This window comes from Hyperolius riggenbachi, chromosome 11, assembly GCF_040937935.1.
Source record: "Hyperolius riggenbachi isolate aHypRig1 chromosome 11, aHypRig1.pri, whole genome shotgun sequence".
Lineage (NCBI taxonomy): Eukaryota > Metazoa > Chordata > Amphibia > Anura > Hyperoliidae > Hyperolius > Hyperolius riggenbachi.
Window position 1 is genome coordinate 57,626,495 of NC_090656.1, and position 26,063 is coordinate 57,652,557.

Below are 26,063 nucleotides of genomic sequence, written 5' to 3' on the forward strand. Positions count from 1 at the left end.
CTCACAGGTGAGCGCTTCGGTTTTTCTGCGGGGGAAAGGGATCGGTGATCGGGAACCATGTTCCCTTTCACTGATCCCAGGGCTACCGGGCGGCACAGCGGGGATGCGGGGGCGCGCCCGCGATCGCGGGCGGGAGCGCGCCCAAGCGCGGGAGCGCTGCAGAGCTGCCGCCCGGACGTGAGCTTCACGTCCGGGCGGCGGAAATGGTTAAACACTGGCAAACTGGTCTTTTTTTTTACAGTGACTCTATTGAGACATTTTCAGAAATGTTCCAATTCTAAATCCACCGCACATTTGACTAAACAGTTCAACATGCAATTCCCTCATTAACACTGAGCATCATTTTCTGACATGCCATGCCAGTGATTGTGCTTCCATACAAAGCATGGGATCGCTGCAAAATCGCTCATTAATCACTGCACAAAAAAGCTAAATCGCAATTGCTGTACAAATCACTAGCATTAAATTTAAAATCGCTTTAAAATCACCAGAAATTACAGGCAACCTTGATACAATGACAGCGAACACTCTTCTTTAAAGCTGAATTCTTCAAGATTATCAACATATGCAATAATAACATAACTAATATTCACTTCCAGAGGCGTAGCTATGGATGGGCAAGGGGGGACAGACGTCCCCGGGCGCAGCACTGTGAGGGTGCTCAGCATTGCTATTGTACCCCCACACGCATGAAGGGTAAAAACAAAAACTTACACCCTGGTCCGTGTTACAGGGACCCGACAAGTTGATAAAGCATGTACTATATGCAAAACACCGTCACCGCACAAGCATACGCCACACCCAACCGCTTTCACTATCAACAAGTGTCCTCAAGGGCTGAAGCCCTGAGGACGCTAATGGATAGCCAAACCGGTTGGGTGGTTTTCACCTATTCTTATGTTTTGAGGAGATTGTTTATGTTTTATTCCACACCTTTATAATGGATGGTGTGAACTAGAGGTACCTGGCCACTGAGTACTGGAGGAGTGGAAATTGATGGCGAGGACGCCAGCTATCGATTGATTGCACGTGATTAGACCTTGTAGATTGGGTCTGGAAAGTGCATTTACTTATTTTGGTGTGTTGGAATAACTCCCGCTGAAGTGAATAGTAGGTATTCTACAATTAGTTTTGTCGGGAAACTGGATTTTAGCTACAGACTTTTTCATAGAAATTTAACCTGTTTGGTGTTGTGCAGATATTTTATTATTTTAGCAACAATAAGATATCCATTGCCAAAAATTAGCAGCAAATATAGCTAATTAGTACTAGTCAATCGGGATCACGTACACATGGCTCTATTGACAAGGGTCTCAAATTAATGATGTCACTACTATATCTTACATGAGAGGGTGTGTCCTCAGCTGTCAGCTGGTGAACCATGCCTGAAAGTCTGTGGCCAATTAGCAGCAGCTATGCTGTAATCGCAGGATCTTCATGCAAGCTTCTTAACAAAACAGTACATGAACTGTATTCCATCTGCAGAATGGGGGCTGTATCACTGCATTTTGTTAATTTAAACAAAATAACTTCAGTGTCCGGCCAACTCTGCATATACCGCAAACGAGGAAGTAAGGAAGAATCAGGATATGGCTAAAGAATGCTCCGATTTCTTCAAACAACTACTCATAACTCCCAGCTCTTTCTCACACTTTTTCCATGAAAAGAATAAATTAAAACCAGTAAGCAGCTGACATAGCTGCAAACAAGAATAACGGTCCTGATGTGAATTTCCTGCTTGAGGAGAAAAAAAGATGGATGGTTGCCAGTGTAAGTGTTTGTTTTTTGAAGAGGAGCTTGTGCCAATGACCTGGCATGATTAACTATGCAACGAGCCGCTGGGCCTTCTGGAGAACGCTTCCAGTAACCGCCGTATGCATTCATACTCCGAGCCAGTAGGTATAAGCTTTCAGGCGTTTAAGTGTATATTCAACAACAGTCCGGTACGGAGACAAGAGAGAGCTGCGCAGGCTGCCATGTTTACAATGTATTTGCAGCTGCCCAAGGCCAATCACTCAAACTTCACATTCTTGACTCCCAAGACAGAAACCATGCGCAAGCACAGGACAGCCAGCTGCGGTTTGGTTTCACCATATGCAAGTAGAGGGAAAAAAATATGAAGGGCCTGGCATTTCCTCCAACCAGAGGAACTGCTCTGCAATTATACCTGCACTCACGGATTTACCAGACAAACAGCACTTCGGAAGTTTTACAGCCGAGAGGGCGGAATGTTTTGGAAGTCGGCATAACACAACAGTCTCAAGGACATTTTTAAAGCACACCCATCATTTCTTAACCGGTTCAGCACCGCAGTCCGAAAATCTCATGCATCCGAGCAACGTTCACCTCCCATTCATTCGCCTATAACTTTATTGCTACTTATCACAATGAATTGATCTATATCTTGTTTTTTCCGCAACTAATTAGGCTTTCTTTGGGTGCTACATTTTGCTAAGAATTATTTTTTTCTAAATCTATTTTAACAGGAAGATTAATAAAGAAATGAAAAAAATTCATTATTTCTCAGTTTTTGGCCATTATAGTTTGAAATTAATATACGCTAGCTTAATTAAAACTCATGTATTTTATTTGCCCATCTGTCCCGCTTATTACACCATTTAAACGATGTCCCTATCACAATTTATGGTGCTGATATTTCATTTAGAAATAAAGGTGCATTTTTTCAATTTGCGTCCATCACTATTTATAAGCTTATAATTTTAAATAATATAATAACATATTCTCTTGACATGCATATTTAAAAAGTTCAGACCCTTGGGTAACTATTTATGTTGTTTGTTTTGTTTTTTTAATTGTATTTTTTATTTATATTTTTAATAAAAAAAGTGTATGTGGGTAATTTTTGGTGTGGGAGGGAAACTGGTAATTTTAAATGTAAAATATATATTTTTTTTTATTAAAAATGAATTGTGGTGCAGTTTACTATTCGGCCACAAGATGGCCACAGTGAAAAAAGTCCTAGATGTGAACGATTTCGCATCTAGGAACTTAAAAGCAGGGGAAATGTTTCCTGGGGGCAGAAATACCGCGCTCTCTGGAGAGAAAGCGTCTGTATTTCTGCGGGGAAGATAGATCGGTGAATGGGAATTATATTCCCATTCACTGATCGGGGGGCTAGCGGCGGGAGCGCGCGGGGGGGCGCGCCCGAACGCGCGCACGAGGCGGCGGCACCAGCAGTGCTTATCTGGACGAGGAAGCTCGTCCAGATAGGCCGAACTGGTTAACAGCTCTTTATATACAGGTTGTGTTTTAAAGGGGAACTGAAGAGAGAGCTATATGGAGGCTGTCATGTGTATTTCCTTTTAATCAATACCAGTTGCCTGGCAGCCCTGCTGGTCTATTTCTCTGCAGTAGTATCTGATTAAAACCAGAAACAAGCATGCAGCTAGTCTTGTCAGATCAGACTTATAAGTCTGAACCACTGAAACACCTGATCTGCTGCATGCTTGTTCAGGGGCTATGGCTAATAGTATTAGAGGCAGAGGATCAGCAGGGCTGCCAGGCAACTGGTATTGCCTAAAAGGAAATAAACATGACAGCCTCCATATACCTCTCTCTTCAGTTCCCCTTTAACCACTTACAGACTTAATTGAATCCAACGTCCTGTTTACTGCCAGTTATTCCTAGCAGGGCATAGATGTCAATTACTTGCCACAGCATGCTCACGCCCCTTCCACTGCTCTGTCACCACTGTGTCACACTTGCTCAGCTGTCTTATGACAGCTGAGCCCTGTGTGCCAGTCAGGAGTAGGCTTCATTGGCTCCTGACCCTGTGATCACTGTGAACCAATCACAGCGATAACAGTATGTCAATTGGAGAGGGAGGGGAGCTGTGATCCTTGCATGCATCGTATTATGCCCACCGCACTCCTATTGCGCCAATGTGGATGTACCATTATGATATACATGCATCATGTTACAAATGCGATTATATTGTCTGAAGCGACACCCACTGTGAACGCAGCTGAAGACTTTGACGTCTTTACAAGCAGTCAGACTGTTGTAAAGAAAGTTTTGATTATTAGTTAAGAAGTGTCACTCCTCAGACAAATTGGAACATGAAATAATGGACTGACCTTCAGCGTTCAGGGTGATAAGTGTAACGTTGTTCCCCACGTTGGAGTTCCCAGAATGGCCAGAGTTAGAAAGTGTGTCACTGGCGTCCGATCCGCTGTCATTGTCATCGTGGCTGTGGCTTTCATCAGGTGCCGGAACCTTCACCACAATCGTGTTATGTCTGCGTCCAGGGACAGCACTGGAATTCAAATCATCTATTGTTTTACAGCAGTTCATCATAGTTTATTTGGTTAAGCCACCTGTAAGCTTATAATCATGCCTGTAGTTTATCACTACAGTGCCAGCATATTCTGTAATGCTGTACAAAAACTGGTGGTATGTGCAGAACCAAGAGTTCTTGGAAAGATAGGTCTTCAGACCTAGCTACCAAGTACATAGTGCTGGATAATATAGTATTTGATCATGTACTAAGGAAATAACCAGAGAAGGCCATTAAATCTTTCTGTCGTTAATTTCTTAATTCCAGGAAAAAAGACATGAAGCAAATGGGGGATGGGGGAGGGAGACAGCGTTTCCAACCATTTCACTGTGAATTTGCTGTTGGGGCAACTAAAAGTTAAGATAGGAATTTAAAGGACAACTGAAGAGAGAAGTATATGGAGGCTGCCGTATTTATTTCCTTTTCCACTGTACCAGTTGCCTGGCAGTCCAACTGATCTTACTGACAGACAGACACAGAATATTTGTATCACGCTTTTCTCCTGGCAGACTCAAAGCGACAGTAATGTCTGAATCACACCAGAAACAAGCATGCAGCTAATATTATGGGCTGTGGGCTAAATGTATTAGAGGGAGAGGATCAGCAGGATAGCTAGGCAACTGGTATTGCTTATAAGGAAATAAATATGGCAGCCTCCATATCACTCTCACTTCAGGTGTCCTTTAAGTGTGTGCCTCTAAGCAAAATCTGTGTGTCACAAAGGAAACATAAAATCTTTTGCAACCTGGTCATATTATAGTATATTCATGTATACCCCTGTATATGGTCATTTCTAGGGCTTTCTGTTCCGTTGTCCATCTATCACAGGTCAGTAAGAAAGAAGATAGAATATTATACAGGAGGGACAAATGCAAAAGAACAAAACAATTTCAGTTGTTTTTCCATTCTATTCAAAGCAAGTTTATTCTTGAGGTCCACTTTGATAGGCAGCAGAACACACTTAGGAAATCAGGTATGCTTATGGAGGCACAAAGGGGACATTTGATGGCACAGGGTGACCCATGGAGGCACAAGGGCGACATTTGATGGCACAGGGTGACCCATGAAGGCACAAGGGGGACACGTGGAGGTACAAGGCGGAACAGAAGGAATATAAGGAGGTACAGAGGGGTACAGAGGAGTCACAGGGGAACAAAGGTGACACAGAGGGAGGCACATGGGACAGAGTCACAGTGTTCCAACTTAAGAATAGTTTCAGGTTAAGATTGAACCTACAGTCCCTATCTTATTCATTAAACGGGGACTACCTGTTTATATAAAAATCAATTACCTATTCAGCATATTTTCCAGACTTTCGGTTGTCTTTGCCATTGACTCCTCCTGACCCTCCAGTTTAGCCACTATAGAGTTCTGTCTTTCATTATTCAGGATTACAGTAGTCTGAGGAACAACACTATGAGAAAGAAAGAGAGAGAAACCACATGAGATTTTACAGGATTGTTCACTACTCCTATAATATTCACTGGCATGACAGAATAACAGAAAACCTAATGACTGATGCAATTCAATTAGCAAAGGAAAATTGATTGTTACTTTTTGGCTGAGTTGGGGAGAAGCCACATTTTCCCTGTGTAAATATGGCAGGAACCCCAACTCATGAGTCTGTGCTGACACAGCACCCTGCTCCTTCTATTCACTCTAACCTTGCAAAATACTATGTGCCACTGGAGAACTCTAGTTCTGCTAATTCTCACCTAGAAATTCTGTGCCACTAGGAGTTACTTCTATTAGCTTTACTCTTCAAAAAAACTCTTGGGATACAAAAGGGCCTTGCAGGGGCGTAACTATGGCTGATCAGCCCTTTCCCCCGAGGGAGGGGGTGGGAGCTAGGGGGGCCTGGTCTTGTACCTAATATCATTATGCAGAACATGCAGCGGAAGCCTATTTACACATTACCTGCTCCCGGGGATTGTAGCGTCTCCTCCACTTCCTGGTTAGTTAGTTGATTGGATGGCTGCACGGCACTTGCTAACTAACCAGGAAGTGGAGAGGACGCGATCGCCAGTAGCAGGCAATGTATAATTAGGATTCTGCTGAGCATTCTGCATAATATTAGGTACAGGACCGCCCCCAGACTGCCTTCGGGCTCCACCATCCCCGCCCCCGCCACAGTGGCCTATAGTTATGCTACTGGGGTCTTGCTCCTACTACCACTCATTCTCCAAATCACTCCATACTGCTGGAGGACCTGGCTGTTTTTACTTTCCTGCATGAACCAATGGCTCTGACCTTAAAGAGAAACCGTAACCAAGAATTGAACTTCATCTCAATCAGTAGCTAATACCCCCTTTTACATGAGAAATCTATTCCTTTTCACAAACGGATCATCATCGGGCTCTGTATGACTGATATTGTGGCGAAACCCCTTCCACAGTGAGGACCATGTTCCTGGCAGTTTCCTGTCCTGTCTGTGAACCTCATTGCATTGTGGGAAATAGCTGTTTACAGCTGTTTCCAACTATCAAAAAAAGCAAGCAGCAGCTACTCCCACTGACATCACCTGCCAGCAGTAAAAATGTCCCCATGTAATAAATGTCAGAATTTAAATCAGGGAGAGGAAAGATTTTACAGTGGGCAAACACTGACTAAATCATTTATACATAATTATTGTAAAAATGAAGCACTTTTTTATTCCATTATTTTCACTGGCATTCCTCTTTAACAACAATGGCACTCCACACAGGCACGTGGCAAGTTGGGGCATCTGCCCTGCCCTGGATGCCCGCTGCCCCCCCCTGGCAGCCGCCAAGCCCGGCCACAGCATCACCGCCAGCCAGCCCGGCCACCGCATCACCGCCAGCCAGCCCGGCCACCGCATCACCGCCAGCCAGCCCGGCCACAGCTTCACCGCAAGGCCTTTTAGCCCACACATCATCCTCAATCCAGCCAAAAACACTATTGCCAGGCACAACAGCCAGTAGAGGAGAATTCAGAAGCCAGGCGAGAGGTGTCTACCATATTAAGGGGGCATTCTGCCTATTTATGTGAAATGCTGTCTATTTATGTGCCTCATGACTGCTGAATTGGTCTTGTTGGGGGCCTCATGATTGCTGAATGTGTCTTGTTGGGGGCCTCATGATTTGTTGGGGGCCTCATGATTGCTGAATTTGTCTTGCTTGGCTGGATGGTGTAATGGTTAAAGGCTCTGCCTCTGACACAGTAGACCAGGGTTCGAATCTCAGCTCTGCCTGTTCAGTAAGCGAGCACCTATTCAGTAGGAGACCTTGGGCCAGTCTCCCTAACACTGCTACTGCCTATAGAGCGCGTCCTAGTGGCTGCAGCTCTGACGCTTTGAGTCCGCCAGGAGAAAAGCTCAATATAAGTGTTTTGTGTTTGTTCTGTGTTTGTTTGTTGGGGGCCTCATGATTGCTGAATTTTTCTTGTTGGGGGCCTCATGATTGCTGAATTTATCTTGATGGGGGCCTCATGATTGCTGAATTTTTCTTGTTGGGGGCCTCATGATTGCTGAATTTATCTTGATGGGGGCCTCATGATTGCTGAATTTGTCTTCTTGGGGGCCTCATGATTGCTGAATTTGTCTTGTTGGGGGTCACATGATTGCTAACAGCGAGACTATGGGAAAAGCTGAATCATCATCATGAGAAAATAACAATAAACCTACTTTTTTAGCTTTTTAAAACAGAACATTAAACTGGGAGGTTCTAAAAAAAAAGAATACATTTTTCAGGAGTAGGATGGATGAAATGGTTTATCTTCACAGTTTATTTTCAACTTGGATTTTCCATAATGTTCATGTATGAGTTAAAACTTTTGTACAAAGTGACTTTTGGGTTGCAGTTTGGGCACTCGGCCTCCAAAAGGTTCGCCACCACTGTCCTAATCTAACGTCCCACCATTGCTAAGTTCATGTAAATGTGTCTCCACCCGTGACCACACCCACATGCTGGTCCATGACCACACCCATTTTTCGACAGGGCGCGAAACATCACCCTCATATTTTTCGACGCGCACCGCACAACTTCTCCTAAAATCATCGGCGCGCCGTGACACTTCTTCCCCACCTTTTTGCCCCCCCCCCTGGAAAATTGTCTGCGGACACCTATGCACACAGGTACTGGACTTGGACATGCTGAAGTCTTTAAAGGACAGTTACTGAGTAAAATTTAAAATACTTACATATAAATGTACATTTCTCCCAGAGTACAGTGAACTATAATTTTTCCTACGTCACTGTCACTTGCAGTCGGAAGTGGCCATCTGACAGATCTGTCATGTTTTCGACTAGCAAATCTCCTCATGGGGGACTTTAAGTTATTTCTTTATTTACAAAAGTACTTTGCAAACTGCTGTTGTCTTGTATAGCTCCTTTCCAGAGATTGCTTTTGTAAAGAAGGGAACCTTGAGAATCCTCCAAGAGAAGATGGACTAGACCAAAACCTGACAGCTCTGTCTTCTTTTTACTGCCTGCTGTAAGTGACAGCGACATAAGAAAAAAAGTAATGTATAGTGCATTTTACCCTGGGAGAAATGTACATTGTATATGCATGTATTTTAAATGTCACTATTTTGTTTGTGATAATGGCCCTTTAAAAACAGATAAGTAGAGAAATGGAGTCTACAGGGCTTTTGTGCAGGTGAAAAATAGCCAAACTTTATTGAAGTCACACACTGATACAGAGGCGCTCAGTGTGGTTTTGATGCTGATAAGCTGTATGCTCCTTTTTAATTGGCCTGATGAAGCGGGATTGAGCCCGTGAAACGCATTGCCTATTTTTACTGTGGAGTATAAATAAATTGTTGTTTGACTGTTGATGCCACAGTCCTTCCTTTGTTTGCTTTGTCCGCATGGATGGGATAGGTCCACCACTGCCCCATTGGTGTTAAGCTCGTTTAAGTGACTTTTATTCTATTGGCGCCTCTGGAAAGCTTCTACATACTGATATAACTGCTGTTTTTACTTTTGTCTTACAAAATAAGCTATACTGTGAGGGTTCTAACACTTAGCTTACATACAAACAAGTACAAAGAGAGCAATGTATAGAATACTTACAATAAAGTAAACATGTAGATATTGCAACAACATTATGATATAGTTCTTTATCGATTCGTAATAACAGGTTGTATACAATTTATAGGCAAATATCAATGTCTATAACGCTGCTGAAACAGCTAAGAAAGACGTCATAAGGAAAAAAAGAAAAATCCTCCGATGGATATATTTGTATTGGTGAGGATCTGCCACATCTATGTAAATGGTCACACAAGTGATGGCGCTGGATAGGCTGCCACGGTGCACAGGGCTCTGAGACACTTCTGTTTTTTCTGTCTTTCCCTCTCTTTTTTTTGTGTGTTTTTTTGGTGTTTTCTAGTCAGTTAGTCAATTTAGTTGTAGTATTAGGGTTTTAGGGGTGAAATTTTTCCCCAGCGTGCAGTCGCCCCAGCGCTCCAATCGAAGCCGGAGAAAGGCCACCCACGTGGAGCGACCCGCACGAGCACGTGTGCTTTTTTTTTTTTTCCTTACCAGCACTGCGGATCTGCTTCCTCGCCCGGTACCCCTCAGGACCCTCATGACCGCACCGGCCCAAGCTTACCTCCTGTGGTCCGGCCCCCACAAGCAGGGCCCTACTCCCAGACAAGGACCGGGGCTGCCTCTGCCAGATCCGCGCAGAGCACAGTCCCCGCTGTCAGTCAAGCCTCCTAGTCTGCAGCCCCACAGAAGCTCCTCCGCAGCCGACTCCACCACCTCCAGCCTCGGGCGCAATACTCCAGGCCGGGACCGCTCCTCAGCCGAGATGCGGCTGCACTTCCCACAGCACAGCTTGCTCGGAGGTAACTGAGCATGTCAGGAGGCTACCTCACAACGGATCCAGCTTTCCACCGAGCCAAGACTCCAGTCCCACCCTCCATCTACCACCAGGTGAGACTTCTGTTTTGTGGGCCCCTGCCACACGGTCTTGCAAACTTCTGTGGTACTGCTGGGTGCTGGGGCAAGAATTGGCACAGGGTCAGCCGAGTGCATTTATCACTGCCTGCTTCTTGCACTGTCATAATAATCTGTGCTGCTGATGATGGACTGTCTGAGCATCAAAAAAAAAATGTTTTGTCGCTGCCAGTTATGGATTGGGCTGCACTGCTGAGGGGCTGTTATTGTGCATGCGTGTGACGGTGTCCCACTAATGAGTGACTGTATTGCACATGTGTTCTGTTTTGCACATGTGTCACACTGCTGTTGCACTGTAGTGCACATGCCTCTTACATCTGGGTCACACTGCAGATAGACTGTTATTGCACTCGCTGCTTACATCTGGGTCACACTGCTGATGGACTGTTATTGCACTCGGCTTTTTACATCTGTGTCACACTGCTGATGGACTATTATTGCACTCGCCCGACTGTTATTGCACTCGCCTCTTACATCTGTGTCACACTGCTGATGGACTTATTGCACATGCCTCTTACATCTGTGTCACACTGCTGATGGACTGTTATTGCACTCGCCTCTTACATCTGTGTCACACTGCTGATGGACTTATTGCACTCGCCTCTTACATCTGTGTCACACTGCTGATGGACTGTTATTGCACATGCCTCTTACATCTGTGTCACACTGCTGATGGACTTATTGCACATGCCTCTTACATCTGTGTCACACTGCTGATGGACTGTTATTGCACTCGCCTCTTACATCTGTGGCACACTGCTGATGGACTGTTATTGCACTCGCCTCTCACATCTGTGTCACACTGCTGATGGACTGTTATTGCACTCGCCTCTTACATCTGTGTCACACTGCTGATGGACTTATTGCACATGCCTCTTACATCTGTGTCACACTGCGGATGGACTGTTATTGCACATGCCTCTTACATCTGTGTCACACTGCTGATGGACTGTTATTGCACTCGCCTCTTACATCTGTGTCACACTGCTGATGGACTGTTATTGCACATGCCTCTTACATCTGTGTCACACTGCTGATGGACTGTTATTGCACTCGCCCGACTGTTATTGCACTCGCCTCTTACATCTGTGTCACACTGCTGATGGACTGTTATTGCACATGCCTCTTACATCTGTGTCACACTGCTGATGGACTGTTATTGCACATGCCTCTTACATCTGTGTCACACTGCTGATGGACTGTTATTGCACTCGCCTCTTACATCTGTGTCACACTGCTGATGGACTGTTATTGCACATGCCTCTTACATCTGTGTCACACTGCTGATGGACTTATTGCACATGCCTCTCACATCTGTGTCACACTGCTGATGGACTTATTGCACATGCCTCTTACATTTGTGTCACACTGCGGATGGACTGTTATTGCACATGCCTCTTACATCTGTGTCACATTGCGGATGGACTGTTATTGCACATGGTCTCCACTTCTGCGTCAACACTGCTGATGGACCGTCATTGCACGCGCTTTTTACATCTGGGTCACACGGCTGATGGTCTGTTATTGCACACGCCTCTACATCTGTGTCATGCTGCGGACGGACTGTTATCACACAAGTGTTTTTACATCGGTGCCACTCTGCTGGCGGACTGTCGTGCACTGTTGTGAGCACTATTACTAGTACTATTACTAGTATTGTGGTACATTCCAGGTCGCACTGTGCAGGCTTATCATACATGCCGCCAATGCTACCCCTCCCCCTCGTACCACCTACTCCAGAGCACAGCTCCTCAAATGGAAACATATCACAGCCATACACCCGGAGGATGGGCTCCTGTACAACTCTGTTTGGAGCCATGTCCAAGTAATCACTGCTTCTGCGCTCTGGCCTCCCTTTAGGCAGCGCCGCAGGGGCCGTCGATCAGGCGTCCGGGCGAGGCTGAAGAGGAGAGGCCTGCGGTCCTCCTAGCGAACGTCCGCTCCCTCCCTAACAAGCTAGATGAAATAAGACTCCTCAGCGACAAGAGGGAACTTGGTCACAATACCTCAGTCTTTTGCTTTACTGAAACGTGGCTCCATGACGACATCCCTGAGAGTGCCCTCCAGCTCCCAGGTTTCAGCCTCATCCGAGCAGACAGAGACAGCACCCTCTCTGGGAAAAGGAAAGGGGGCGGCATCTGCTTCTACATCAGCTCCGCCTGGTGCTCAAACACCTCTGTACTGGCCAAGAAATGCACACCAGAACTTGAACTCCTCCTCATCAATTGCAGGCCAACCTACTCACCCAGGGAGTTCTCCTCCTACATCCTCGTTGGTGTGTATATCCCCCTCCTGATGCAGAGGTAAATGCTGCCCTGCGTGACCTCAGTGACACCATCATGCAGGGGGAGACGGCCCTCCCGGACTCGCTGTGCATTATCTTGGGGGACTTTAACAAGGCTAACCTCCGCAAAGAGCTGCCTCGTTTCCATCAGCACATCACCTGCCCCACCAGGAGTGCTAACACCCTCGGCCACTGCTACACGGCCCTGAAAGATGCATACAAAGCGACACCGTGGGCAGTCCTAGGCTCATCTGACCACTGCATCATCCACCTGGTACCTACTTATAAAAGGCGCCTGGAAACCTCAAAACCGGTCAATAAATCCTCCAAAGTGTGGTCAAGTGAGGCTAAACTACAACTTCAGGCCTGCTTTGACTGCACAGACTGGAAGGCTCTGGAATCGCCTAACCTGGACGAGTGGGCAGATAATGTATCCTCGTACATCAGCTTCTGCGAGAACTCCTGTATTCCTACAAAAACCTTCAAACTGTATGTCAGGAACCGGCCCGCGGCACGCCTGCGTATACGGTTCCCGACTGCGGGTTTGACCAGATCAAGCGGGGAGCAGCCTTATTCGAGCTAAAACAAGGCTGGGACCCCTCAGAACACCTCTCACTGCCACCACTAGCTGTTCGCTAGACACTTCCACTCTGCTGTCGAGTCCTCAGCGCACACTCCGCGTTTTCGTATTCGGGTCAGCTTTGCGCTTAGGCCGAATACGGGAACGCCACGCACCCACACACACAGTTGCAATCTTACACTGTAGTGAAGCAAAAAAACACTAACAGTCGTTCCGAACGATACTGTTAGCCACTTTGCTGTCGCTACTCGCACTGGCGTTTTTTGTACGTTGGGTCAGCTGCGCGCTTTAGGCCAACGTATGACAAACGCCCCCACACACAATGCAATTACAATTTCATATGGTAGTGTTGCTCAATCATACAATCAGGCACGGACTTATACACACTTCAATCTCTTCTAGGCTATGAGTGTTAGTTTAGTACGGCAGAAGTCAAGCTTATTAAATAATAATTTAATATTCCAGGGAAAAAGGTGGAACAATGCAGAACAGAATATATACAAAAGATTACAAAAAAAAAAGTAAAAAAAGTTACAAGGATAAAAGTACAAAAATACACACAAAGCGATTTTGCTTACCAAAATAAACGGGGAAATAAACGTACCAGCGTATCGATCTGGCGTTGTTGCGGGGGTACGCACTTCTGGTCAGGAACCAGGTTAGTTCTAGCCGTGTGGACTACCTCCAAGAACTACAAGTTGTGGCTATCCTAGCTGCGGTTTTATACTGTGCAATACACCTGGAGGCTGCAACTTCCTTGGGGAGGGGAGGAACTAGTTTTTAATTAAATCTCAGACATATTCCATTTCCAGGTAAAAGTCTATACATCAAAAGATTGTGAAGTGAGGCTTTCAACTCAGGTCAAAACTTGATTAAGGCTTCCTCCCATTATTTCCTAGCATCAAAGCTTCCCTGTCTCAGCCCTTAAAGTCTGCAGAGATTTCCAACCCCCTTCCAATAGATGTAATTTACAGGTTATCGTTTGCACCTCCACCAATAATTCAATTTCCAGTAGGCTGTCATGTACATTTCAAACATTCAGGTGTCAGCTTTCCCCTGTCCAAGACTCTGGCAGGCTTGCCTTGTATAATGGGACAATGGCTGACACCAGACTCAAAAGCCATGCCGACCAGCCTATTCTTCCTCAATTGGCAGCTAATTAGCAGTAGACATAGTTTTCCCTGCTGGACAATGGGGAAGAGGTAATGGACATCTACATACAGAATTGCATTAGACTTCAGTTTACTCTGGCCAGGTGACAAATTACTCCCAAGCACAATACACATCTGAAGTTTTACCCAGTAGACAGAAACAGGACAGAAATATGTTCTGTTATTATCCTTAACATTATCAGCCCCCAATATATCACGACACTGTAGCCAAACGATAAACCGTGGTTCTCAAAAAGACTACGACAACTACGGCGCAGCAAGGAAGCCGCACATAAGTCCGGTAACCAGGATGAATACAGGAAGGCAAGAAACGACCTAAACAGAGAGCTGAGGTCCTCAAAAAAGTGCTACGTGGAAAAGATGGAACAGAACCTCTCCTCAAATGACTCACGCGCCGTGTGGAAAGGGCTGAAGGCTGCCACCAACTACAAGCCCACCCCCTCTCAGCATGCCACACCGAGCACTGAGCTTGCAGAGAGTCTCAGTGACTTCTACTGCAGATTTGAGAACCAGCCAGCACCTGCAGGACTCCCACAGCCACCTGCACAATCTGCCACTGGAGCCCTGGGCCCGCACTCACCCCCACTGTCAGTGAGGGAGGTGGATGTACTGAAACACTTGCTAAGGTTAAATGCTAGGAAAGCCTCGGGTCCGGACAGAGTGTCACCAGCCTGCCTGAAAACCTGTGCTCGTCAGCTCGCTTCCACCCTCTCTTCCATCTTCACGAGGTCCCTCCAGGAAAGCAAAGTTCCCGCGTGCTTTAAGAGGTCTGCCATTATCCTGGTCCCCAAAAAGCAGGGCATCCTTGACCTCAACAACTTCAGGCTCGTGGCACTTACATCCGTGATCATGAAAGCTTTTGAAAGCATGGTGCTACCCCTCCTTAAGCACTCCACAGAGGGATTGCTGGATCCGCACCAGTTCGCATACAGATCTAACAGGTCCACCGATGACGCCATCAACATCTGCTTGGAGCTCGTCTATGATCACCTGGATAGACCAGACTCCTACGCCAGGATCCTCCTACTGGACTTCAGCTCAGCATTCAATACCATCAGCCCTAAAATACTTCAAGACAATCTCGCTGCGCTAGGAGTCCACCCCACCCTACGCCTGTGGATCACGGACTTCCTCACCAACAGGTCCCAGGTAGTCAGGTTAGGCACCATCTCCTCACAACCTAGAATCACAAACACAGGGTCCCCACAAGGCTGCGTCCTGTCGCCGTTTCTGTTCTCTCTGTATACGAACAACTGCAAATCCACGTCAGACTCAGTAAAAGTAATCAAATTTGCCAACGACACGACCATTGTAGGTCTCATCACCAAAAACGATGAGAAGGCGTACCGCCTCCAGGTCGAAAACATATGCCGTTGGTGCAGAGAGAACGGTTTGGTCCTAAACACAGCGAAAACAGTGGAGATGAGCGCCTCTACCCCGCCTCCAATCCACATTAATGGCAAGGAAGTAGAAAGAGTTCCCAGTGTCCGCCTACTGGGCACAACTATCTCCAACGACCTGAGGTGGAACGCCAACACTGCCTCAACACAGAAGAAAGCCCAACAGAGACTTTTCTTTCTTCGCCAACTGAAAAAGTTCGGTGTGGTCCAAAAACTTCTGACAAACTTCTACTCAGCCACAATTGAATCCCTCCTATGCTCGTTCATACTGGTCTGGTACGCCAGCTCCTCCGCCAGCGACAGGCTCAAACTGCAGAGGGTCATCAGATCTGCGGAGAGGATCATCGGGAGATCCCTTCCCATCTGGACCTCCTCTACCACTCCAGGCTGAACACCAGAGCATTAAAGATCGCAAACGACCCCTCGCACCCAGGCTAACGCTTCTATAATCAGCTCCCCTCGAGCCGGAAGCTCTGGTTCCGATCCATCTACACCAGGACCTCAAGACACAAGAACAGCTTATTTCCCACGGCTGTCAACCTCCTGAACTCTCTCCATGGGAATGTCCATCCCCACCCCACAATACCATGACGCACTGAAGTACTCTGCACATAGACGGCGCTCCAGCTCAAGCATACCTTTCGGTTGTTTTTATATTGTAACTTATACCACATTGTCTCCCTCTGCATAAATGTTATATAATGTTCTGTATTCTGTAAATGTTCTGTTCCTACTGCATGTCCTGTCTTGTATCTGTATCTATATTGTGTATCAGTACCCTGTACGTGCCAAGCCCAATTCCGGGCACGACCCAGTCGTACTTGGCGAAATAAAGTTTTTGATTCTGATTATTATCTTCCTGATATTCTATCTTGCTCAGCCATGGTGACCAAACACTGTGAATGTTTTTTAGGACAGTATATGTAAGTTTATATAGCAGAATAAGTGATTTTATTGCATCTTTCCAAAAATTAACAGTTGGGCCTCCCTGTTCAATTTGTGATCTCCTTTGGAGCGTAGGAGTATAAAAAGCAAACTAGATATTGGGCCGCGTTTTTAGATAGTATGCCATCTAGTAGATCCAGAACCGCCACCCGGTTGAGCATATGACCTTCTACTAACATTCATTTTTCCAAATACATATTGCTACTAGAAGGACGCAGATACTTCTAGCAATGCTCAACTTGAAAAACTGTTCTTAGCTGCTAGGGGGCCCAACCCATTTGAGTGGTATTGGCAAACCCTGTCCTTCTACTACCACTTCATTTCTAAAATTATTTTATTGCTGTAGGACAATACTCCTCCTACTAACACTTATTTTGTAAAATATCCTGTGCTGAAGAATAAAGAAAAATTCTGCTCCTTCTATAGAGTCTCACGTTGCAAAATATCAGTATGGCTGGAGGTCCCTAGTCGTTCAACTGTTATTTTCCAAAACCCTTTGCTTCTCTAGAGGACCCAGCCTCCACTACCAAATGCACCATCTCAAACCACTCTGTACTGCTGGAGGAATCTGCCATACTTGTTAATGCTTAAAATACTTGTCATTGAAGCATTCTGCATCTTTTAGTTCTTCCCACCTTTGTAGATAGTACTTATTTTATCCCAAAGAAAAGGTTTTAGCTGGATTTGGACTTTAACATTTTGAATCTGTTTAGAGATCATTGGAACCAGGCTTACTCATTCCTTAACTGCCAGATGGTTACTAGACTGAACTGAAAATACAAGTCTCCGGTAACTATGAGTTACAATGGCATCTTATTAGGCACAAATGCTTTGGATACATCTGAAATTATGCTATATGCGCTCATAATTGGCCAGTGGTGTGTGCACAAATATCAGTAGAGAGTTATATTACTGGGCCTTTTTTTGTTCAGGTGAATCAACTCTTTTCTCAAAGCCAAAGAAGCCCGTCATAGGCTATTCCTGCCAAAAAAAACAGGTTTACGAAATGCTCAATCTGGATACTCTTGGTCCAACTCAGACATTGTGTTAATTGCATTTGAATAAGGTTTTTACAGTTACACATAAAAGGCTCTAAAATCTCTATGACTGACCAAGCATCACGCCAGTTTGAACAAAGTTCCAGATTTTTACAAACTGTCTTATCACTTTTCAGAGACTTTTAGTCCCAATATTCCAAAAAGCTCAGAAGGTCTCCCCAAAACAAACAACTCAACAGGAAAACTGGTTGGGTTTGAGTTTCTGAGGCCTGGCCACAGAGTATTATGGTGTATTTTGTTCCACATAAAAAAGTTGGCGTATAAGGTGGAAAAATTGCTGGGGCAAGCCTCAGAGGTAAGCTGAAGATCAGTTTTATTGACAACAGATTCTGCTCGCATTTGACAACTTTATGAGTTTTTTTTATTTCTTTTTCATTGCATCAAGTTAATACTTCTAGGAGACACGACAACAGATGCCATGAGGCATAGGCAGAATGTCAGTTATACATAGTTTAAGTGCAAAGTGAAAATTCAAAAAGCTGCAAACGTAAATCAATTCTATGTAGATGCTGGTACATGAATTAGCTGCTAGTTAAAATGTTCACAGGATATATAAATTCATAAGAGAAAAAGTTGTGCAGCTGCACTCATCAATCTGTTAGCCAGCCTAAAATTGACGATTCAATTTTTTAGTTTTTTTTTGTTTTCAACCAGCGAAGTCTAAGTCGGTTTGTAATCAGAAAAATTAGACCCCTATATCGTACACTTATAATCAATTTTTCAGAAAAAATATTATATGATTTTTCTAACTCATCTGATCATATTTATATCAGGGGGAAAAAAATTGTAAAAAAGGATTACATTTCCTCGACAATTTTTTTTTTTTAGTTCTTATACAATTGATCGTTTTATAAATAGAATACAATAATTCTGATTTAATTTTATGGCAATTTGATAAAAAACCAATGGTTGTACAGAAAAATTGAAAACTTTTTTTTTATTTGTTCAAGAAATCTATTTGAATGCCCCAAGTTTAATATATATATATATATATATATATATATATATATATATATATATATATATATATATATATATATATATATATATATATATATATATATATATATATATATATATACACACACACACACACACACACACACACACACACACACACACACACACAGGCTTGCAAAAGTATTTGGCCCCCTTGAAGTTTTCCACATTTTGTCATATTACTGCCACAAACATGAATCAATTTTATTGGAATTCCACATGAAAGACCAATACAAAGTGGTGTACACATGAGAAGTGGAACGAAAATCATACACGATTCCAAACATTTTTTTTTTTTGCAAATAAATAACTGCAAAGTGGGGTGTGCGTAATTATTCAGCTCCCTTTGGTGTGAGTGCAGTAAGTTGCCCATAGACATTGCCTGATGAGTGCTAATGGCTAAATAGAGTGCACCTGTGTGTAATCTAATGTCAGTACAAATACTGCTGCTCTGTGACGACCTCAGAGGTTGTCTAAGATAATATTGGGAGCAACAATACCATGAAGTCCAAATAACACACCAGACAGGTCAGGGATAAAGTTATTGAGAAATTTAAAGCAGGCTTAGGCTACAAAAAGATTTCCAAAGCCTTCAACATCCCACGGAGCACTGTTCATTCAGAAATGGAAGGAGTATGGCACAACTGTAAACCTACCAAGACAAGGCCATCCACCTAAACTCACAGGTCGGACAAGGAGAGTGCTGATCAGAAAAGCAGTCAAGAGGCCCATGGTGACTCTGGACGAGCTGCAGAGATCTACAGCTCAGGTGGGGGAATCTGTCCATAGGACAACTATTAGTCACGCACTGCACAAAATTGGCCTTTATGGAAGAGTGGCAAGAAGTAAGCCATTGTTAACAGAAAAGCATAGGAAGTCCCATTTGCAGTTTACCACAAGCCATGTGGGGGACACAACAAACATGTGGAAGAAGGAGCTCTGGTCAGATGAGACCAAAACTCAACTTTTTGGCCAAAATGCAAAACGCTATGTGTGGCAGAAAACTAACACTGCACATCACTCTGAACACACCATTCCCACTGTCAAATATGGTGGTGGCAGTATCATTCTCTGGGGGTGCTTCTCTTCAGCAGGGACAGGGAAGCTGGTCAGAGTTGATGGGAAGATGGATGGAGCCAAATACAGGGCAATCTTGGAAGAAAACCTCTTGGAGTCTGCAAAAGACTTGAGACTGGGGCGGAGGTTCACCTTCCAGCAGGACAACGACCCTAAACATAAAGCCAGGGCAACAATGGAATGGTTTAAAACAAAACATATCCATGTGTTAGAATGGCCCAGTCAAAAGTCCAGATCTAAATCCAATCGAAAATCTGTGGCAAGATCTGAAAACTGCTGTTCATAAACGCTGTCCATCTAATCTGACTGAGCTGGAGCTGTTTTGCAAAGAAGAATGGGCAAGGATTTCAGTCTCTAGATGTGCAAAGCTGGTAGAGACATACCCTAAAAGACTGGCAGCTGTAATTGCAGCAAAAGGTGGTTCTACAAAGTATTGACTCACGGGGGCTGAATAATTACGCACACCCCACTTTGCAGTTATTGATTTGTAAAAAATGTTTGGAATCATGTATGATTTTCGTTCCACTTCTCACGTGTATGCCACTTGCATTGGTCTTTAACGTGGAATTCCAATAAAATTGATTCATGTTTGGGGCAGTAATGTGAAAAAATGTGGAAAACTTCAAGGGGGCCGAATATTTTTTGCAAGCCACTGTATACATATGTATGTATGTATGTATGTATGTATGTATGTATGTATGTATGTATGTATGTATGTATGTATGTATGTATATACATATATATATATATATATATATATATATATATATATATACACACACATATATATATATATATATATATATATATATATATATATACATACATACATACATACATACATACATACATACATACACACATACACACACACACTGAGTGGTGGATTTTTCTAATAAATTTTTATGAAAATTGAAGGATGTAGGGTAGATTGTCAATTTCTTAATACAGTAATATATATTCTTAGTACACCAGAGTAGCCAAGCAGCTCGGGGTGACCCAAGCCACTAGGAATGTATGAATGTATTGGGGGATAAAAGAGACCGTATATACCTAAACAATTTTTTCTGAGTTTTCTATTTTTTTTTTCAGAACTGGGGCAAAATTAACCACTTAGCAACCCTTGCCACGCTTATCTACGCCCCTTTAAAATTCACCTGGGTCACAGGGGCGTAGATAGGCATCTCCTGTTTGTTTTCCCGCTGTGAGCGTTCGCGTGCGCGATCGCGTGCACGCGAATGCGCGGACGCGTGCACGCGGATGCGCGGTCGCGTTCGGCACCCGCTGGTCAGCCAATCAAAGTGCTTACAAGTTTGAATAAGCACTGCCAAAGCCAATGGCAGTGCTCATTCATTCAGAATGTTTACAAACAATGTATCTGTCAATGTATCTGTCACTATGCTGTTACAGTTACTGAGATCACTCGTGAGAGGATCTCATAACTAGAACAGCATTAGTGACTGATCAGGATCAGTGAGTTTTTTTTTTAATAATAATTATACCCCCCCATTGAGCCCATTAACCCTTACCTCCCCTGCCACTGCTCCTCTGCTCCAATTTTCATTTTACTGTGCAGGCATTTCAGGCCCTTTTGGCTTTTCCCATATATATATATACTGTATATATATATATATATACTTCCCTACTTGTCTAGCCTAGTATAGCCTAGCCTAGCATAGCCTACCTACATTTACTATGGCGAAGAGGCTTTACACTGCAGAACAGGCGGCCGCCATTCTGCAGGAGGACAGCGACAGCAGCAGCAGCAGCGAATGGGAAGATTTAGATGAGTCGGATGCTGAATGGCTACCTATGGAGGAATCTGACTCTTTCTCAGAAAGTGACTCAGATTCTGAGTCCTCTGAGCCACCACCAGCTCAGCGAGCTAGGAGAGAGGTACAGGGGAGAGGCAGTGACACCGAATCTGCATCTGAAGGTGGATCACCTGTACCTACCACCAGCAATGCCAATGTCAGAGGTCAGAGGGCTGCCAGGCCAAAGCGGAGCAAGCCAGTGAGGGAACAACTACCCTATGATATAGCCCACCCACAGTGGTCCACCCCTAATATGGAAGCCCCTAACATCCCTCCCTTCACAGCAAGAAGTGGTTTATTAGTTAATACCCAGAATATGCAGCCAATTGATTATTTCAGTCTGTTCCTTACTGACACTTTTCTGGACTGTATTTGTGAACAGACCAATCTTTACGCCCAACAGAAGATAGCAGAAAATCCCACCGCATATTTGGCAAGAAAATGGGTCCCCACTACTACCCCTGAGCTAAAGGTCTTTTTGGGCTTGACCTTTAATATGGGCCTTGCTCCGAAACCAAAATTATGCCAATTCTGGTCCACAAAATCCATACATTGTATGCCTATCTATTCCGCCGCCATGCCTAGAGGCCGGTACACATTGCTGTTAAGATGCCTGCATTTTAATAACAACGAAGAGCAGCTCCACCGTGACGACCCAGCCTTTGACCGGCTATTCAAATTGCGGCCGACCATCAAACATTTAAATGAAACATTCAAAGAAGCGTATATGCCAGAGCAAAACTTGGCTATAGATGAGTCCCTAGTCCCATTCCACGGAAGGCTAGGGATCAAACAATACATTCCCAACAAGAGGGCACGTTACGGGATAAAAGTCTACAAGCTGTGTGAAAGTGGGAGTGGATATACTTTTACGTTCAAGATCTACGAAGGAAAGGACAGCTTGATAGAGCCTGCTGGATGCCCTCCTTACATGGGTACAATTGAGAGAGTAGTCCTGGACTTGCTAAACCCGCTTCTCCACCAAGGGTATCATTTATATGTGGACAATTTTTATACTAGTGTCCCATTATTTAAATTTTTATTTTCTGTCCAGACTCCAGCCTGCGGAACTGTTAGGGCAAACAGGAAAGGCCTGCCGCCACAGGTTGTCAGTAAAAAATTAAAGAAAGGGGAGACCTGTAGCCAAAGGAGCAATGAGCTGCTTGCCTTGAAATTCAAGGATAACAGGGATGTCCTAGCTTTGACCACCATCCACTCCGAGGCCACAACAACAGTCAGGTCTCGTAGAGAGCATCGAGTCAAGCCAGTAGCCATTGTTGACTATAATAAATTTATGGGGGCAGTAGACCTGGCTGACCAAGTAATGGCACCATACAGGATTGATAGGAAAAGAAAGGCCTGGTATAAGAAAGTTGCAATAAACTTAATGCAGGTCGCCGTTCAGAACTCTTTTGTTCTGTACAAAAAATCAGGAAACAAGGGCGCTTATTTAGACTTCCTGGAGGAGATCATAACATCATTGATACATGAATCTGGACAACCTGCCATAAACCAAGACCTGGTTTCAGAGAATGTCATCCGACTCGAAGGAAATCATTTCCCCACCCCAATCCCCCCTACTCCATCAAAGAAATATCCCCCCAAAAAATGCAAAATTTGCCGGAAAAATGGAGTTAGAAGGGACACCCGCTATCATTGCCCAAAGTGTCCATCCAAATTAGGACTGTGCCTCAACCCGTGCTTTGAAGTGTACCATACAGCAGTCCGTTTTTAGGTTTTTTTTTTCTTTTTCTCTCACTGCTTCAATTTTTACTTTACGCTTAACCTTCTGGATCTGACCTCTGGCATGGACTACGACCACCCCCTGGCTTCTGACCTCTGGCATGGACTACGACTACCCACGGCTTCTGACCTATGGCATGGATTATGACTACCCCCTGGCTTCTGATCTCTGGCATGGATTCCGACTACCCCCGGCTTATGACCTATGGCATGGATTCCGACTACCCCCTGGCTTCTGATCTCTGGCATGGATTACGACTACCCCCGGCTTCTGACCTCTGGCATAGATTACGACTACCCTCTGACCTCTGGCATGGATTTCAACTCCCCTCTGACTTCTGACTTATGGTTCAGCTAAAGACACTACAGCTTCTGACTTCTTAAGCAGTGAGTACCAATGTTTTTGTGTTTAATGTTAAGAGAACTTGCTGCACTTGTTTCATTTTTTTAGTGAGATGTCAGTGAAATGGTTTAGCCACCCTTCATGACCAGGCCTTAGTCTAACAAGGTGTCTTCTGAAAAAAAAGTATGCCTTAGTAAGAAAGAATTTAGAAAAGTCCAAATGTTACAAAATGGCAATATCTGAGTAGGCCTGGGTCTCTAGTTTTCAGAATGGTAACATTTGTGACTTTTATTCAATGATCTGATGTTACAGGGGTTTTTATAAGAAAGAATGGCATTGTTACATTTGGTGAAAAAATGGCCTTGAAAAAGCCACTGGTGCTACTTGTGGTTAATAGTCTGCGGTGTGCCAATAAAGCTATCTGTTTATGTATATAGGGTATCATTTTACCCGTGACAAGTGAGAGAATCAAATTTGGGAAGTTTGTGAGCCTAGGCATATGTCAAATTATTTTTTTTTCATGCCAAAGTGAAAAAACTGTAAAAAAAATACAATTTTCAAAGTTATAGTGCAATTTCAGCAAAACTGCATGGGTGCAAATGTTACAAAATATGTATATGTGAGTAGGCCCAGGTCTCTACTTTTCAGAATGGTGACATTTATGGCTTTTCTTGATTGTTCAAATGCTCCAAAGGCTTTGCTAAGAATGAATGACTGCATTACTTTTGGTACAAAATATGGCCTTGAAAAATCCATCGGTGGTACTTGTTGTTAACAGTGTGCCCTATGCCCAAAAAGCTATCTGTTTATGTATATAGGGTATCATTTTACCCGTGACAAGTGAGAGAATCAAATTTGGGAAGTTTGTGAGCTTAGGCATATGTCACATTTTTTTTTTTCATGCCAAAGTGAAAAAACTTTAAAAAAAAATACAATTTTCAAAGTTATAGTGCAATTTCAGCAAAACTGCATGGGTGCAAATGTTACAAAATATGTATATGTGAGTAGGCCCAGGTCTCTAGTTTTCAGAATGGTGACATTTATGGCTTTTCTTGATTGTTCAAATGCTCCAAAGGCTTTGCTAAAATAGAATGACTGTATTACTTTTAGTACAAACAATGGCCTTGAAAAATCCATTAGTGCTACTTGTGGCTAACAGTGTCCCATGTGCCCAAAAAGCTATCTGATTATGTATATCGGGTATCATTTTAACCGTGACAAGCGAGAGAAGAGAATTTGTGGTGTTAGAGAGCTGAGGCCTATATTATATGAATTTTTTTTGTAATGAACTGAATCAAAAGCAGTAAAATTGTTATTTTCATTTACTCTACACCAAAATAAAAACACTTGTAAAAAATCCCTAAAGTGACAGAATTGAAAAAAGAATACATAATTTGTTACCTTGGGGACTCAGCTTTTTAAATATGTATGCCACGAGGGCATAACACCATTATTTTTGCCAATAAGGGCATGTAATCATTCACAGAGTACAAAGTGAAATCAAAAAACACAAAATGGAAAAAATACACCTTTTTTCTCAATTAATATATTGTTGCCATGCATTGTACTAGAGACATAGTTTAAATGTTGTAATAACCAGGACAAACGGGCAAATAAAATGTGTGGGTTTTATTTAAAGTAACACTTTTTATTTTTAAATTATAATGGCTGAGATCTGAGAAATAATTACTTTTTTCTTTTTTTTCATTATAATTCCTTTTAAAATGCATACAAAATAAAATATAACTCAGCAAAAAGTACCCTCCAAAGAAAGCCTAGTTTGTCTTGAAAAAAACAAGGTATAGATCATTTAGGTGCTATGAGTAGTGGTAAAGTTATTGACGAATGAATTGGAGGAGCGTGAAATGTGAAAATCGCTGTGGTTTTTAAGGGGAAAACCCTGTGGTAGAGAAGTGGTTAAACATGCGAGTAATACATTGGTCCGATTTTTCAAATATTAAAATCAATTAAGAAAAAAAAAAAGCATTGTAATTCTTAGACTGAAAAATATTGAAAAAATTCTTATTTTCAGTCTGTTGTAAAACAGAAGCATTAATACTGAAATAAACCTACAAATACTACATGTCAGCTGGGCTGTGAATACAAATGCATTTAAAAATAGGTTGCAGATAAAAGACAGTGGGGTTGATTCACTAAAGAAAATAGTGCAAGTAACCTCCTGTTACTCATGCTATTTCCACAGCGTGTGTAATGGTAATGGGCAACACGCTACGCGCTACTGTCCACGTAGCGGGCGTAATCACCTGAGCGGGTAGTGCAGCATAGCAAGTGCTAGTAAATTACGCCGCCTCCCTGTAAATAAAGAGCGCTCCTCTCCTTCCGCCCTGAGCCCTTTCAGGTCCAATCAGGGCCGGTTCTCTCATGAAGCAAGGGTGAAACATCTGCATCAGGCGCAGATATTTAAGGG

General features: G+C 43.6%; 1 protein-coding gene across 4 annotated transcripts in view; it reads right to left on the minus strand.

Moving 5' to 3' along the window:
* Window positions 1–26,063, minus strand: part of BANP (BTG3 associated nuclear protein) — an 873,745-nt gene that overhangs the window by 526,776 nt on the left and 320,906 nt on the right. For all 4 annotated transcript variants that reach the window (XM_068260652.1, XM_068260650.1, XM_068260649.1 and 1 more), the window contains 2 exons: window positions 5,589–5,711; window positions 4,098–4,276 (listed from right to left, as the gene is read on the minus strand). In XM_068260652.1, coding sequence (XP_068116753.1) covers window positions 4,098–4,276; window positions 5,589–5,711 — 302 coding nt within the window. The remainder of the gene's footprint in view (window positions 1–4,097; window positions 4,277–5,588; window positions 5,712–26,063) is intronic.